Source organism: Ochotona princeps, chromosome 2, assembly GCF_030435755.1.
Source record: "Ochotona princeps isolate mOchPri1 chromosome 2, mOchPri1.hap1, whole genome shotgun sequence".
NCBI classification, from domain to species: Eukaryota; Metazoa; Chordata; class Mammalia; order Lagomorpha; family Ochotonidae; genus Ochotona; species Ochotona princeps.
In genome coordinates this window covers 29,760,915-29,779,489 of record NC_080833.1, presented here as the reverse complement: position 1 = coordinate 29,779,489, position 18,575 = coordinate 29,760,915, and the positions used below count along the sequence as shown (strand labels likewise).

General features: G+C 44.8%; 1 protein-coding gene across 9 annotated transcripts in view; it reads right to left on the bottom strand.

Annotated features, from left to right (window-relative positions):
- The window catches only part of MACF1 (microtubule actin crosslinking factor 1), a 388,597-nt gene that overhangs the window by 204,750 nt on the left and 165,272 nt on the right, over positions 1-18,575 (bottom strand). For all 9 annotated transcript variants that reach the window (XM_058679238.1, XM_058679296.1, XM_058679275.1 and 6 more), the window contains one exon: positions 14,109-14,201. In XM_058679238.1, coding sequence (XP_058535221.1) covers positions 14,109-14,201 — 93 coding nt within the window. The remainder of the gene's footprint in view (positions 1-14,108; positions 14,202-18,575) is intronic.

Here is an 18,575-nt window from a genome sequence, read left to right as displayed (position 1 = left end):
GATCTGAAATAGACTCTGCCTGCTGAGCTCCAGCACGGAGTCACAGTCCCCAGTGAGCATTAAGTTTGAGAAGTACTCACTGCTTACCACACTGGTGGACCAGGAATTCAAACCATGACACGCCCACCTACCTCCTCCAGACCCCAGGAAGGTGTGTGGCTTGCCTCCAAAGAAAGGGTGCCATCCTCTTCTGAGAAGGATATGGAGCTCTTTTCTGGCTCTGTATCTTTAGGCTGGGTTCCACGAATGTGTGGCCCATCACTGCCATAGCCAGAGGAGCAGTGCAAAATGCTCACAGTCATGACACTGACAGAAAAATCACTCTGAGAGGTGGGCAATCTGGGACCCTGGTTGGCCACTTGGTGAATAGGTTCTGCTTGCCTGTGGCCTCCTGGCTGGTCTGGTAGTGAGGAGGGAACAGAACATCCTGCAGCCCGAGAGGTCGTGTGAGGAGCATCTGAATTACTGCTGGTTCCTCCGCCAACACTCCGGTCCTGTGGAAGTTGGTCTCGGTGTCCTGGGTTGGTGTGGCAGTTTGTCCCAGGCACAGCAGTGCTCTGGAATGTGAGCTGGGGACTTCCCCTCTCCACAGCAGCCTCTCCTTGCAAAGGAAGCAGCAGAGCCCTGCTGCTGCAGGATGCTGTCCTGGGAAATTCCACCAGTTGGCTCACTGACTTCTCACAGTTCTTTTCTGCTGGGTTATCGAGCAGGTGAGCAATGACAGTCATTCCCTCTTCCAGGGAACCCCAGACCCCTCCAGCAAGCGATGACTCATTCTCTACCAGAAGGTGAGCAGTCTGGACCTCCCCCTGGAAGCTCTGCTTCACCTGCACAATCATGCCCGCACCGCCGTTCACCCCCGAATGAGGGGCTGAGTCTCCAGGCAGCAAAACGTCTGCGGGGGGGAGCTCTCCCCCTCCCACTCCGTCCTCCTTTCGGAGACTCACTGTGAACTTCCTCAGGGCTTTAGTCTCTTCAATGACTCCAGTTCCTTCCAGGGGTTCTTCTTGGTGAGGTGCCTCTGGAGTAGGGCTTTTCTTCCCCCTCCACTTCCTTTTGAAGCGAACCCTTTTCTTTGGAGATACAGGAGCCTTCGTAGGAACAGCTATTGACTCTTTCGGTTCCTTAACACAGCCCAGTGAATTTCCCATTTCTTTCTCCTCCTAATCCCAGCAAAAATGTAGCTAAGGCAGTCCTGGAATCCCAGAGAAATCCCAGCCTTGGCTTCATCGGATTCGATGCACATTTAAAAACACGCACTATGCCGGCAATCCCTCCAATTCTTCCTCCCTCCCTCCCAGCCTCTGTCTCTTCCAGCCGCGGCCGTTCAGACAGCCATCTTACAGGCTCAGAGCTGCAATAAGACAAATTCAAAGCATCTCACTGCAGTTCAGAAATCACTTGACCTAAAAGCAGACAGAAACCGGATTGGCTGCAGCTTCCTGTCTCCAAATATGAGGTAATTGGAGCACTGCCCTCAGTAACACAAACAGAAAGCAAAAGAGAGCTAGAAACCAGGGGAGGGGAGAAGCAGAGGGGGTGGGTGGACGTGAGAGTAAATGGAAAAGGGAGGAGGAAAGGAGAGGCCAAGGGAGAGGCTAATGTGGAGGAAGGAGGAGGGAAACGCTGGCAGCTGGGCTGGTACCAACCAGCAGGGGAACGGAAGGGCCGGGCAGAGCCAGGGTTAGGAAGCTGCAATTACGGCTCCCAATACACAAAATTAAATAGGTTTTAATTGCTGCACCAAGATGTCCAAAAGAAAATATCAAACAATATACACATTTGTAAAGTTGGAATACAATACATTTATTTAAATCAAATAGTAACCTGAAAAGAGACTGGAGCCTACTCCTGGTGCTTTAGGAAAGAACACAGCCTTTGCTAGGCTCCTCGAAGTAAAAAAATAAATACATAGATGTATTTATTCTGCTGGCCAATAACGTATAGGAAAAACCTGGAAATCAGTTTTGATGTGGCATATGGGAACTCGACAGGAAGGATGGCACTTCAAAACACAACAGAAAAGCAGGGTCTGCAGAGTACCTGGCATCAGTGATTCCTGCAGCTGCTATGGATATCTAACATATTCCCCACATACCTGTGCCAATTCCGTGTGGTGCTATGTGGGTTATCTTACTTAATACAGTAACCGCATGAGGTCAAAACTATTTTACATTAAAGAAACAGAAGTTGGGGCACACATGTGGCCTGTAAGTCAGGAGACCAATAAAGATGTCTACATCCCACACTGGAGTGCTTAGGCTTGATCAGATGCTCTGGTTCTAGCTTCTTGCTAACGCACACCCTGGGGAGGCAGATCAGGGGTTCACAAAGATAGACGCCTGACCGTTCACTCAGATTGGATTGCTGGTTCTTAGCTCCTGGCCACTCTTGGTGTGGTAGTCATTTGAACAGTGAGCCAGCAGGTGGGGGAAACTCTACTGTATGTTCTCTTCCCCCTTCTCATGTAAATATGTAACAGAAATGTAAGAAAGATGATTTGCCCAAGGTTATACAATCAGTAAATAGCAACGTGAGATGATCTTCTACTATTAAAATTTCATCTGAATCCCACATTATACTACTTTCTAAACCCTGCAGGGATGAGAACTGTACTCAGTCGCATAAGACAGAAAGGCACAATCCCTCCACCCCCACACACGTGTGTACACACACACACACACACACACACACTCTCTCTCTTACGCACAGCTGTTCTGAAGTAGCTTCCAGACCGCAGGGACCAAGAGATCAAACAAAAAGGTAAAATGTAGGACATTTGGTGGTAGGAGAACAACTGCTAAAATGAAGTTTAGGTGGTTTTTATTCAAACTGAAGTAGGTCAGACATTCTGAATCACAGATTTTAAGTTAAACTAGAAAGAAAAAAAACCACCTGTGATGTCACTGGGATTCTCCCCTAACACACACACACACACACACACACACACACACACACACACACACACATACCCCATATATTCTTAACAGAGGGTCTGACAGATAAGAAAACACCCTGATCCAAAGGGCTCTGAAGGGAATGGAGCAAGGGCAGCGGTACGTGTTTCTTTCCCGATGTAGATGTTGCTATCACAGAGACCCAGACTAGAGAGAACCAAGTGGCTCGCCAGGCTCCGTGTTGGTCCTTTTTACCCAGCACAGCACTTGCCACCTTTCCTGGAGCCTTTCCTAGAGACTTTCCCGGAAGTTCTAACACAACGGCTTCCGTACAACCCATTCTGAGTCTTTACTAATGCTCCACCAGCCACACAACCACAGTAGGTATGTTCCTATATGACAATTCTTTAAAGTTGTCTGCAAAGCAGCCGCACCATCTTAAGGCCATCATAAAACACAGCAAGAAACAAGAGGAGGTTGTATGGGAGAGAATCATTGACTATGGCATATCATTTAATCAGCAAAATATCTGACATTCTAATACAGTTCTCTAGGTAAGCATCAGGCTCTACTCCCTCAGTGGAGAAAATTGTAATCAAAGACCACACAAAACACAAGCAAACAAAACTCCTCACACTAAGGAGGAGACAAGACACAACTGTCTAACAACCACAGCGGCCAGGTAGAATTTAGCATGCTGACGTCCATGAACCCAGGAGTGTTTAAGATTCTGCATGTGCAAAACAAATGAGGCTTTCACTTTCTTCTGCTCCAGAGAAAAGATTCCAGTCAAGTGCACAGAGATCCGGATTCCCAGCGAAGTAACTTATCTAATTTACCAGGCAATTCCATTTCTTTACCTGTAAAATGTGAAGCCATCAAATACTTAATGTGGTTATGGACAGGGTTAATGAGATGATTCCGATAAAGTATTTGGCTCAGTGCCTGATTTGCACTGTTTATTTTCTTGACATTTGCTATCAGATGCGTTCCAGGGGAGGGCGCTCTGGTGTAGTGCATAAAGCCTCGCACTGCTTGTAGTACCAGCATCCCATGGACACCGGTTCAAGTCCTGGCCAGACCATATCCAATGCAGTTCTCTGCTGATATGACTGGGAAGGCAGTGGAAGACAGCCCAAAGGGCTTGGGACCCGGCACCCACATGGGAGACTCAGAAGAAGCTTCTGGCTCCTGGTTTCAGACCAGCCCAGCTTCAGCTGCTTCGGCCATTTGGGCAGTGAATCAGCATATGGAAGACCCCTTTCTTTATCTCTCCCTCTCTAGCTACTTTTCAAGTAAAAAATAAATCCAAAAAAGAAAACAAAAAGGCAAAACATGCAAACTATATACTTATTTGCATAGTTTTTCATATACCCTTTTTCCATGAACTTTTGAAGACCCCACATATGCATGGATTTAAAATTTTTTCTAACCAATATAAACTTGTAATTACATTTTTTCATGAACATTGTTGAAGTGCCTGCCTATATTCCTTTTGTGGACTGGAAATTAAGGAAAATAGATGTAACAGATCTATCCCGAAGTCCAAAGGCTGTCTCAGAGACTGCTCCTGCTACTAAAGAGCTCACATGGCTGGGCGCTAAGCATGTGGCCTACTGCCTTTTAGGAAGGCAGGATTTTAGAGTTCACCAGTTCTTCCTCCCATACTTCACCATAGAGACAACCAGACTAAAAGACCCTGGGGCAGACAGAGCTCATTCATTCACTCCACACACATGAAATGGCACCTCTTCGATATGCCAGGCACTAAGTGCGACCAAACGCACAACAGGGGAGACCTCAGCAGAGCCAGCCTTTAGTCCAGCCTCTCTACCTGAATTCCAGAATGTTGGGCATGCACTAGTATTTCACAAACACAAGAGACTTGAAAAGCTAATTTTGTTAAATTTTCACTACCAAGAACTTACCTTTTTTTAGAGAACTATAGATCTTAGATTACACCTTGAAATGGGTTTGCACAAAGCCAAGAAACAAGAAATTTTATTATTTAACTTCAGGGTGCGTGACCTAAAACAGTCAGTTGATCTTCGTTTCCTTATGTGCACAATAGACACACACAAAATAGACAGCACACTATTTATTTGGTCCATCTGACTCATGGCTTTAAGAAGATCTAATTCATAGGACAATAATTCACTTAACATTGAATGAATGTCTATTCTATGTCAGTTAAAAAAAACGATTAAGAAAGACAGTATTCTTGAATGCAACACCTGGATATTAGTGTAACAATCCAGACGGTCCAGATAGCAAGCCCGGTGCAATAGCCTAGCAGTTAAAACCTCACCTTGTGGGCCCGCACAATAGCCTAGTGGTTAAAATCCTCACTTTGCACATACCAGGATCCCATATGGGCACTGGTTCATGTCCCAGCTGCTCAACTTCCCATCCAGCTCCCTGCTTGTGGCCTGGGAAAGCAGCAGAGGATGGAGCAAAGCCTTGAGACCTTGCACCCACGTGGGAGACCCAGAAGAAGCTCCTGGTTCCTGGCTTTGGATCAGACAGGCACAGTTTCGGCCGCTGCAGCCACTTTGGGGAGTGAATGAGTCAATGGAGGATCTCCTTCTCTATATATATCTGCCTTTCCAATAAAAATAAATAAATCTTAAAAAAAAAACTTCGCCTTGCATCTGTTGAGATATTGGTGCCCAGCTCCCTGCCCCATCTTGTCCAGCTCCGTCCTTGTGGCCTGGGAAAGCAGTCGAGGATGGACCAAAGCCTTGGGACCCTGCACCCATGTGGGAGACCTGGAAGAAGCTCCTGGCTTCGGATTGGCTCAGCTCTGGCTGTTGCAGCCACTTGGGGAGTGAACCAGCAGACAGCAGATCTTTTTCTCTATATCTCCTTTCCTCTATAAATCTGCCTTTCCAATTAAAAAACATTATAAAATAAATCTTAAAAAGAAAAAGAATCCAGATGGCAACCAACCATATAAACATGCAATCTATCAAACAGTACTGACAGTGATCTACAGCACTATTGAGAGCAATCTGGCAAAACCCAGGCAGGCTGAAGCAAAGTACGCAACACAGCCACTCCAAGTGCGGGTATCTACCCCTGTCCCCGCAAAAATGAATGAATGAATAAATAAATAAATAAATAAATAAATAAATAATTTTTAAAAATCCAATTCTCTAAATCAACAAGGACACTTGTACACAGATGTTCAGCATAACAACGATCAACCAAAAACTTGGTTCACATAATTACATAATACACTAGAAATAATAGCTGTGTTGTACCACTGCGGGGAGCAGCACTCATATTACACTCTACTTAAACCAGTAAATGAATGGTGTGTGCCTCCCTTTATATGGACAAATCTCCAAAAATACAATTTAGTTTTAAAAACAAACAGGGGCCAATGCCATGGCACAGCTCGTTATGCTACCACCTGTGATGCCGGGATCCTGGAAGTGCTGGTGCAGGTCCCAGCTGACCGACTTCCAACCCAGCTCTCTACTAAAGGGTGTGGGGACCACGAATAGAGTTTCAGGCTCCAGGCTCTGCCTTGTCCTAGCGTCAGCCATTGCAGCCATTTGGGGAATGAGCCAGCAGATGGTAGATCTCCCTCTCTTTCTCTGTAACCCTGCTTTTCAAACAAACAAATCTTTAAAAGAAATACATAGAAATACTCTTTGTGTCCAAGATTAAGGCAAACAAATGCATATACTACTTATGAATTCCTTCCTGCTATAAATGTACAAAACATGATAATGATGTGTGCCAACTGTGAGACAGAATTTATCGAAGGTGAAGGGCCAAGAGGAAAATAACATTGCCTGTATCATAATTATTTTTTAAAAAACAAAACAAACAAAAACAGCCACATGTTTTATAAAGAAAATCTTCACTTGATCTTAGCCAAGAGGTCTAGAAGAGATAGTAGTTAATGAAAATCTTAATATCTGCTTGATTTTGAAGTGATCACACGTGCAATGATCTATTAGATGTATTTCTGAGTACTTGAAATTGTCATAAAACTCAAATAAAATAGAAAAGAATCCTAACCATTTGCCACCCACTTAGCTTATACTTTATTTCTTTAAATGTGTTAAAGGATTCTGGAATCTATAAACCTTTCTACAAAGCCACCAATATTATCAGTCCCACCAACAGCACAAGTGTGAAATCCGAACCATCCTCTCCTCCAGCTGAGACACGAGCCACGGGCTGCCTCTGCATGCACCCCCTCTTCTCACTTCATTGGCACTGAGTAACACAGCTCAACCACTGTGGCTACTGTCGAACAGTTCTACTCTGCATTTGTATTTTATAAGTTGTTGATGAGAACAGCTAACAGACATTCAATGATAAAAGACTCAAAGTTACAAGGATAGATAATTAGCAAGAGACAAAGGAATGCAGATAGTCATTATTAGCCAAACTCCCAAACACTAACTACAGGCAAGCACCAAGCTGTAAGAGAGGCAAGAAACGGGATTCCTAGCTAGTTGCACGTGGGAAAACACTCTGGAAGTGGAGCTTTCCATCTTACAAGATAAAATGGACACTTAGTGGTGCTGGAAAGCAAACAGAAAAGCATGTGGTGGACAGACTAAGCCAAGGCTGTTGCACCTGTCTGTAAAATCAGCAGTGGCAGCAAACAGTGGGCTAAGCCAAGAGTTCTGGAAGTTATAAGACCCGTTAATGACTGTAGCAAATTGCTGCTAATCATTCCTGGACTGTTGCATTCAGTGCGTTCCATCACCCTGTCCTAAGACAGCCCTGATTCCTCTCACTCCCCTGAAATTACACAGTCCGGCTGCATCGTCTGTCTCTAGTTCAATGGCCACCTCACTCAGCGCTGCAGCTCAGCAAACATTCGTGCACTGGAAGAATATATTTTCATGCAAATTAAAACCACAGAAGATTCCTTTCCACACCTACTGTGATGACAACATAAATAATCAATGTTGGTAATGATGTAGGAAAACAGAATTTCTTACGTATTACTGGTACTAACGTGAAAATCTCCAGTCACTTTGGAAAGCAATTTGGCAATTTTTAAAACATAAACAAATCACACAACCCAATAATTTTACTGCTAGGTGTCTCCATAACAGAAATGAAAATCCCATCCACACAAAACTGGTACAAAAATATCCATATCAGCATTATTTGTAAGAGCAGCAAGTTAGCCTGCTGCCTTCAATACCCACATCCTGTACTGGAGTGTTGGTCTGAGTCCTGGCTGCTCCACTTTGTACACAGCAGCCTTATAACAGACCTGGGAAAGCAGTAGAAGATGGTTCAAGCACTTGGACCCTTACCACCCACCCACATGGGAAACCAGAATAGAGTTCCATGTTCCTGGCTTTTGCCTGGTCATTGCTGCCCTGTGGAGAATGAAGTAGCAGGTGAGAGATTATTTTCTCTCTTTTCTTCTTTGTTACTTTGCCTTTCAAATAAATAAAATACTTTAAAAAAAAAGTATTTATGGGCCCGACACAGTGGCCTACTGGCTAAAGTCCTCGCCTTGAACGCCACCAGGATCCCATGTTGGCTGGTTCTTATTAAAGCTGTTCCACTTCCTATCCAGCTCCCTGCTCGTGGCCTGGGAAAGCAGTTGAGGACGACCCAAAGCCTTGAGACCCTGCACCCACGGGGGAGACCCAGAAGAAGTTCCTGGCTTCGGATCTGTGCAGTACTGGCCGCTGCGGCCTCTTTGGGAGTGAATCATATGGAAGATCTTCCTCTATCTCTCCTCCTCTCAACATATCTGACTTTGCAAATAAAAATAAATAAATCTTTTAAAAAAATATTTATGATAGTCAAAAATTGAAAACAACCTAAATGTCCATTGACTGCTGAATAATTAAAATATGATAGATTCACAACAGAGTATTATTCAGCAATTCAAAATAAAATACTGATGGAAACAGAAACAAGAATCTTAAAATAATGTTAAGTGAAATAAGTCAGATATAAAAGATTATATGGGCCCAGCGGCGTGGCCTAGCGGCTAAAGTCCTCGTCTTGAAATTCCCAGGATCCCATATGGGCACCGGTTCTAATCCCGGCAGCTCCACTTCCCATCCAGCTCCCTGCTTGTGGCCTGGGAAAGCAGTCGAGGACGGCCCAAGGCTTTGGGACACTGCACCTGCGTGGGAGACCTGGAAGAGGTTCCCGGTTCCCGGCTTCGGATCGGCGCGCATCGGCCCGTTGCGGCTCACTTGGGGAGTGAAACATCGGAGGGAAGATCTTCCTCTCTGTCTCTCCTCCTCTCTGTATATCTGGCTGTAATAAAATGAATAAATCTTAAAAAAAAAAGATTATGTGTTGTGTGATTCTATTTACATGAAATATCCCGAACAGATGAACCTATAGATATAAGAGAACAGGTTAGTCACGAATGAAGAACAACTACAAATGTATAAAAGAGATGTGATTAGGGTGACAAAAATGTTCCAAAACTAGATTAGAGTTTTGGTCACAAAACTCGTTAAAACCACTGAACTATACAATAATAATGGATTGATTTTATGGTATTTACATTTCAATGAAGTAACTTTTAAAACTCAGTGTATTATCTTCCTAAAACAGATCATAACCAAGAGGTGTTTTAATGGAAACAATAGAGAAAGGGAAGAAATAGGATGGAGAGAACACAGAGGGAATTTAAACTTCTCTGAGCAAACCTTACATTCACTTAAAAGAGAGAGATTTATTTTATTTGAAAGGCAGAGTTACAGAGAGAGGAAGAGACAGAGGTCTTCCGTCTGCTGGACCTGCCTGCTAACATCCCGGATGGCCACTGACTAGGAGTTTCTTCAGTATCTCGTGGGAGGGAAGGGGGCAGCACAGGCCCAGACACTTCAGCCATTCTCCACTGCTTTCCCAGCTGCGTTAGCAGCTCGCTGAACTGGAAGTGGAGCAGCCAGGAGCTAGACTCTGGGAAGCCAGTGCTGCAGGCAGCAGCTTAATCCTCTAGGCTCTAACGCTGGGGCCTGCATTCATTTTTTAACACGTTGCTTTGGAATGATGTAAATAATCTACACGATGTTAAATAATAATGAAATGGAAAAACACAACCTCTAAAAACAGAAAGCAAATTAAAAAAAAAAAAAACCCTGTGCACTGAATTGGTGGCTGAAATCCATAAAAAGAAATGATTCCAAATGACTTTAAAATATCTGTCTCTAAGGAAAAAAGATTGTAGAGAAATTATCACTTTCTAAGTATCCATACTAAATAAGTATGATTTTTATTCACATTATATTACATACACTATGTAAGTATGACTATGTGTATGGAAAGGGAACATATCAGTATGTAACCATTACAGTCAAAATTTTCAGTGTAAGAAAATACAAAGATAGATAAGTAAAACTGTGTAACTCTAAATTTCAATTTCAATAAAAATTTCTTATTTTTTTAAAACAGAAAAATACGAGCATCTCTTTAATTCTGCCTCCAGAAAGAGACTAACAACAATAAATAACTTGGTAATACTGATTAGGGTCAGTAAATAAAGAATTGGGTTCTCAGACAAACTGCAAAGATCAGATCCAAGAGAGGGATTACGCACAATCAAGAACATCTTATCACACAAGAAATAAGGAAAATGATCAAAGACTGTGAGGGTCATATCACAGATTTCAGAGTTAACTTAAAGAATCTCTCAACCCAGCACCCAAGTGTAGTGGGTAAAACCTCCACCGGGGGTACAGCCATCCCATATGGTCGCTGGTTTGAGTCCTGGCTGGTCCACTTACGATCCAACTCCTTGCCCTGGGGAAACAGTGAAGGACAGCCCAGGCACTTGGGCCCCTGTACCCGTGTGGGAGACCCAGAAGTTCCTGCGACTGGTCCAGCTCCGGCTGTTGTAGGCATCTGGAGAGTGAGCCCGTGGGTGGAAGGCCTCTCTCTGCCCTCCACCCCCCAGCAACTCATAAACCTGCCTTTCACCAAATAAATCTCAAGAGTCAGAGTCTTTTATTGGTGAAAGATAGTTATTTGAATATTGGGAAGAATGGTAACTGTATTTGATGAAACATATTGTCTTAAAACTCCATTAATAATAGTGACAATTTTTTTTATAAATAGTGACAATTTTTTTCTTGTTTCCCCAAGAAAATCTTGGGGAACCAACTAAACTAATTATTCTGGCAAACAGAAGGAAATAGGGGATCAATTTTCTTGCCTTTCTTGTAGGAACTATCCCTCATGGCGGCTGATGAGATTAAGCTCCTGTTAACTAAGAAAGAACACTACAATGTGAACGTCACCATTTTGCAATCCCTAATGAGATGAGGAAACAAGCAATGATGACGAGCAGCTGCTAAGCAATTGACCAGAATGGATGAATCAGGCTGCTAACACCTGAACCCACTGACAAGCCGGAACACCTCCAGGGAGAACAGACACCCTGGGCATCCTAAACCGACACCCTGTGCTTGCCAAAAAGCCAGCATCAACTAAACACAAGCTGCGTGCCGCTGAAACTTGGGCATAGCTCTAAAGCAAACATCTGTGAGCGATGCAATAAGGAGCTGCAGGACACGGTCAAAGACATCCCAGAGATGCCGTGAGCATCTTTATCAACTGCGTAACAACAAAGACATGATGTCTTCCAGAACTGCAGGGCTGAGACAGGACAGAACTTTAGTATACTATGTGGACTTTGTTTGGACCCTGATTCAAATCAATGTTACTGTTGCACTTAAACAAGATAACTGGAGGAAATCTGAACACTGCTCAAATATTTGATGATTTCAAGAAAGTATTAACTTAGGCCTGCACAATAGCCTGGCGGCTAAAGTCCTTGCTTTGCATGTGCAGGGATCCCATATGGGCACCAGCTCTAATCCCGGCGCTCTGCTTCCCATCCAGCTCCCTGCTTGTGGCCTGGGAAAGCAGTCAAGAACAGCCCAGGGCATTGGGACCCTGCACCCGCTTGGGAGACCTGGAAGAATCTCCTGGCTCCTGATCGGTTTAGTTTTGGCTGTTGCGGCCACTTGGGGAGTGATCCACTGTCGGAAAATCTTCCTCTCTGTCTCTCCTTCCCTCTGTGTATATTTGCCTTTCCAATAAAAATAAATCTTTTTTTTTAAAAAAAGAAAATATTAACTTTTAAAACATGATTTTATCATATTTTGATAAACTAGGACTTTTATTTTTCAGAGTATTTTTAAATGTAAGTATTTTTAAGATACTTCTACATGAAATTATATGGAATTTCCTTCAAAACTAGTTGCATTTGAGGAACAAATTAGGATACAGATCTAATAACATTTAATTATTATAGTAATTGTTGAGATAATAGGAACGGAGTAGTTTTTCATATTATTTTTCTTCTTGTTCATAACAATTTTTACTTATTTATTTATTTATTGTACTGCAAAGTCAGATAAACAGAGAGGAGAGAGACAGAAAAAAATGTTTCCCTGACAAAGCTGTTTAGTGAAGGAAACATCCCATTACTCCCATTTCTGTCCTAGTAATAATTTTATTTATTTTACTTGAAAGAGTTATAGAGAGTGCGAGACAGAGGGAAATCTTACATCTGCCAGTCTACTCCCCAGATGGCCACAATGGCTGGAGTTGGGCCAGTCCAAAGCTGGGAGTTTCTTACAGGTCTACCACTTGAGTACAGGGACCTAGGGCCTCAGGTCATCCTCCCCTGGTTTCCCAGGCCATTAGCAGGAAGCTGGATTACAAGTGGGTCATCTGGGACTCAAACTGGTGCCCATATGGGATGCCGGTGCTGGCACCAGAGGTGGAGTATTAGCTTGCTAAACCACTGCACCACCCCTATGTTCCGCCTTTTAAAGGAAATCTGGTTGTGTCAGGGTAAATTGAAACATATTAAGTAGATTCTTTTTACTTCATGCTTATGAATCTAATGCTGGACATTCAGTGAGGGCAAGTTTACCAACTCTATCTAAAATTCTTTTCTGATCATAAGGATTCCAAGGGAATAACTCTGGTCTCGCAAAACTCAACCAATTCTTATTCCCACCCTCCAGGGCACACTCCCAAGTTCATGTTCCTTCTTATTCCTATACATAAGGCTTGCTGAGATCACGCTGTGGTTGCCCATACAGAATCCTAACTTTCTCGCTTGCTGGAGTTTGCCAGTGCTGACTCCAAGCTGCGGGTGGGGCCGGGAGGCGGTGAGAGGTGGTGGGAAGGGCCACCTGTGGTCTGATTTTCTGAGGGTGTTAAGGAATCCAGAACACCTGCGGTTCTGCCTTCAATCAGCAGGTGGCGCTAACGCCACACACTGACCTCACCCAAGCCCTGTCTTGAGTCCCTCACTAGCTACTTTTTCCCACCTGCTGAAGGAGAACACTTCCTCTACCCACCAAGCCTAATATATATGTATATGTGTGTGTGTGTATATATATATATATATGTATATATGTATATATGTATATATGTATATATATATATAGAGAGAGAGAGCGCTGTCTAAAGAATAGCTTTGTTAGGCAGGGCTAAACATTATTTAAAAGAACCGTATCTATAAAACAGGACTGCTTCATTCCAACAGCAATCCAGACTTCAAAAGGACTGGCCTTCTTGGGATTGGGAGGAGAGAGGCAATGACAGCCTTGTGACCACGTGAACACTTCCTTTGGCCATTGCTGTAAGGCTGTTTACCAGCACAAATACAGCCCTGCTGGCTAGGCTGCTACAGTGTTACAAGTTCCCAGGCTGGTTCCATGTTTAGAGACCAGACAGCGTACATCAGAGCAGGATTAGGAACCTTCATCCCACCTCTAAATACACACAGCTTTCTCCACTTCTATTCTGAGTCCCTCAAAAGCTCAGCTTTGATTTTGTTAAGCAATCAGACTTCTTTCTCTCTTTTTTTTTTAATCTTCAATGATGGAACCTAATGACTATAGGAATTGTATACTTGGACACAATAAGGTGACAAGGCCATTTCATGGCAGTGATCAAGGTCTAAGTGTCTGTAACACACAAACTGCAAAAAGACTTCTAATGACCAGACTGCCAACAACACGGCCAAGATACAAACAAGTAAAAAATGCTCCATCTCCCCAGGCAAACAACCACGGCTCATCTCCAGGCCGCTCCTAAGGCTCCTTCGCAGCTCCCACCCACACCGCTCACTGCCAAGTACAGAAAGCATACCCAGTGGTGCCTTGCTGAAGGCAGTACAACTATCTAGGCCATGTCCTAACAGAGCAGATGGAACTCCAAGTGCAGATCCCCTACCTGGAAGTGTAAAATAATGGTCCAGATGAGGCCCAGGGTCAGCTTGGGGTTGCCATCTGTAATGTCATCATTGCGGATATTCACCAACTTCACCTGAAAAAGAGAGTTTTACCACACTGAATTTTTTGCTCTGATTTTTACATATTTTCATTACTTGATATAAGCAAAACTTTTACAATCTCTTTCGTATGTGGTTCTATGAGTTGTAGCAGACATATAAATTCACATATTTTACCACCCCCAAAACACCCCCTGTGCTATGTTCAAATCCTGTCCCATACTGTAACTCCGGGACTCTTCATCTCTTTCTGGTCCCTAGTTTTGCTTTGCCCATAATGTCATATAAATGGAATGATGTATTAAACAAACTTTTTTCAAATTATTATTTTATTTTGATAATCTTTACATACTTGATTAGGGCACAAAGAGTCAAGGGCTATAGGAAAGTTGGTAAAACCATTGTTTCCACATTGTTTTTTCTATATTTCTGGGGTGAGGGTGAGGGTAAAGGGAGAAGCCCCACCCAGCTTCCCACTTAGCCCTAACCAAACTTTTGATGCTGGCTTTTTCCTCACTCAGCACAATGCCCTTAAGATCATCCTCCAACCTGTTGCTTTTTTCTTTACTGAACAGTACTCCACTGTACAGACATGCAACCCAGAGTGTAGCCAGTCATGCACTGACAGGCATGTGGGCTGTTTCCAGAACTTGGCAATTATGAATAAAGTTCCTATGTTCTCATGCAGGTTTCCGTGCAGGCATGTTCTCATTTCTGCAGGGGAACTTCCTAGGAGTGGGAGTGTTGAGGCACAGGGTAGATGCTTCACTTCATAAGAAGCAGTAGAGGGACTGGCATAATGGCTCAACTGGTTAACCCTCCACCTCCAAGCACTGGCATCCCACATGGGCGTCAGCTCATATCCTGACTATGCCACTTCCCATCTAGTTCCCTGCTTATGGCCTGTGAAAACGGCAGAAAACGGCCCAAAGCCTCGGGACTCTGCACCCACATGGGAGACCGGGAGGAAGGTCCTGGCTTCAGATTGGCTCAGTTCCAGCAGCTGCGGCCATTTAGGGAGTGAACCAGCAGATGGCAGAACTTTCTCTGCTTCTCTCTGTAAATCTGCCTTTCTAATAAAAATGAATAAATTTTAAAAAATTAAAGAAACTGCAGAATTGTTTTACAGAGTGGCTATGTCATTCTGTATTCCACCAGCAAAGCAACTTTGCAAGCTTGTGGTACTGTGAGCTACGTTTTTATGAAGTTGTCCAAGCTTTGATTAAGCCGTCCAAGATTGAGAAGGAAACGCCTTTTCTCCATCACCAGGCTCCAGTCTCCTGGCACCCCATGGCTTCCCTCCCCCGACCTCTGTCAAAGACACACAGCCTTGACTGTCGTAGCACCTGCTTCCAAGTCCCTCTGTTACCCAGGGTACGGGTTCCCTGGGACATGGAATTCTGAAACAGAGCAACCCCAAGGTAAGCCACTCTGCTTCCATCTCCACCTGTGCAGCTGTAACAAGCTGTCCTCGAGTTGTCCTCCCCCTTTCTCTCCATTGAACTGGAACATGCATGTCTCCAAACGAACCTAGTGACTCTCAAACAGGAGCCTTACTTCTTCCTGATGCTAAAGGCCACGGGGCAAATTTCCATTTTCTGTGTCTGTCTAAACTGAGTGGGGTAGAGATGGAAAAATTCAGTTTTTATTTTTGCCTTTTTTTTAAAAAAAAAAGATTTATTTGATTTTTATTTAAAAGGCAGACAGAGAAAAGTCAGATCTTCCATCTGCTGGTTCACTCCCCAATGGCCACAACAGTTCTGAACTGAGCTGAGCCAATCCGGAGTCAGGAGCTTCTGACAGGTCTCCTTATGAAGACCTGAGCCATCTTCTGCCACTTTCCCAGGCATAAGCAGGGAGCTGGATCACAAACAGCACAGCCAGGACTCGAACCAGCACCCAAAAGAAATGCTGGTGATGCAGATGGAAGCTGAGCCTACTACACCATGGCTCCAGCCCCAGAATTCAGCTTTTCTAATCACTAATCTACAGCTGGTGGATTGGTGCTGCTGGACAAGTCCACCTGCCGCAGTCTTAACTACCGCCTCTGACTGCGAGGCCTACCTCCCTTGGCCAGACCACTCCCGCTCTCCTCTGACCTGGCCTCGGTGACTTCAACTCCTTCCCACTTCATCGTCTCCCATCCTGCTGGGCAACTGTAGCACTTGCGTCTATGACCCGAGCTACTGCCTCACCTCACGGCGTGTCTGCCTTCTCCATGCTGGTGACTTGCAGGTTACTGTACTTTGGCCACTTGTGCCGCTATGACCTGGGACTTCCCACCACTGAGAACTGCTCTGGAACACCCCTGCCACTCGGAGCTGCCCCACGGCACCACTAGAACTGCTCTGGAACACCCCTGCCACTCGGAGCTGTCCCACAGCACCACTAGAACTGCTCTGGAACACCCCTGCCACTCAGTCACCCCACAGCACCACTAGAACTGCTCCGGAACACCCCTGCCACTCAGAGTCGCCCCACGGCACCACTAGAACTGCTCTGGAACACCCCTGCCACTCGGAGCTGTCCCACGGCACTACTAGAACTGCTCTGGAATACCCCTGCCACTCAGAGTCGCCCCACGGCACCACTAGAACTGCTCTGGAACACCCCTGCCACTCGGAGCTGTCCCACGGCACTACTAGAACTGCTCTGGAATACCCCTGCCACTCAGAGTCGCCCCATGGCACCACTAGAACTGCTCTGGAACACCCCTGCCACTCAGAGTCGCCCCATGGCACCACTAGAACTGCTCTGGAACACCCCTGCCACTCGGAGCTGTCCCATGGTTTGCTCTTTGTCATGCTTCCACCCTGTCGCAGGAGCCAAATCTGCTTTAGAACTATTTAGACCTCTGGTAAACCAATTCTTGCCCACCAGAACCCTCAGTGTCCCTTAAGTTTGCATGGGCATTTTAATGCTGTTTCCTCATTCCTTAAACACCGCCACAGCCTTCACTGTCCCTACCATCTTTTATTTATTACTTTAAGAATTATTTTATCAAGTGCCAATCACAGAACATTCACTCTGACAGATGCTAAAGGGAAAAAAACTTTATTTAAAAGGCTTACTTATTTTGAAGGTCAAAATTAGCAAGAGTCAGAGAAGAAGAAACCCCACCCGGATCCCTGACGTGGTGGCCTAGGCCCGAGTACTTGGGCAATCTCTCGTTGCTTTCTTTTATTTTTAAAGATTTATTTTATTTTTATTGCAACATCAGATATACAGAGAGGAGAAACAGAGAGGAAGATCTTCCGTCTGATGATTGACTCCTCAAGTGACTGCAATGGCCAGTGCTGAGCTGATCCGAAGTCAGGAGTGAGGAGCTCTTCCTGATCTCCCACACGGGTGTGGGTTCCAAGGCTTTGGGCCATCCTAGATTGCATTCCCAGGCCACAGGCAGGGAGCTGGATGGGAAGCGGGGCCACTGGGATAAGAACCAGCACCCATATGGGATCCCAGTGCATTCAAGAGGACTTCAGCCACTAGGTTGTCGCGCCAGACCCTCTCGCCGCTCTCTTTAGGACATTAGCAGGACACTGGACTGGAGGTAGAGTAAGCAGGACTCAAAGCACCACTCACATGAGAAACTGACATTGCAGGCGTCAGGTTAACTCATTGCACCACAACGTGGTCCCTGTCTTCACACAGCCTTTAGGACATTGTCACAGAGAAACAATACTAAAGTAGTAAGTGAAGTAATCTGATACGGGAGCATAAAGAAAAAGAATTTCCCAAGTTAATGAGAGTCACTGATAAGAGGGACGAAAAAGAAGTGACTCCAAAAATATGCATGACATTGAATGTCCCATTGACCAGTGTTTAATGTCATGTTGCTTGGCAACCTGAGCTATACCAAATCATGCAGCTTACACTGGGCAGATGACTTCCTCTCCACCACAAACCATGTCTGCATCTCCACTCTTTCTCCAGTCCTTCCCCCTGGCTCCCAGAAAAAGAAGTATCTTGCCTTTCCTTTGGGGGAGGCATGAGCGCTGGAAAGTGGCCAGGAGAGCAGCAGGAGTCTCGAGCTGGACCTCAAGAAAGCTGAGCTAACATCTCCACCGCTCTCTGTCTGTGTGACTTGCGGAGGGCCACTGTGCCTGCTGAGATTTGAGTCTTTAAGTGTAACATGAAGAAACCGGGCTAGCAGATGGCAAGGACATCTTTGCCCAACATCCCAATTCCACTGCCCCCTCATTTTCAATCCTGCTCTGTCCAACGGCTTCTCCTCTGTGTCTGAAAACACAACGCTGTCTTCTCCTGCTCTTTATGAAATCACCAGTGCTTAGCAGCTGACACCTTTTTCCTCAGACTTGTGGCATTCATCAATCCAATCACCTCATCTCATTTTCATGATAAGGCAGCATTCTAATTCCCCGTCCTGAATGCCACCCCATTTCCCATCT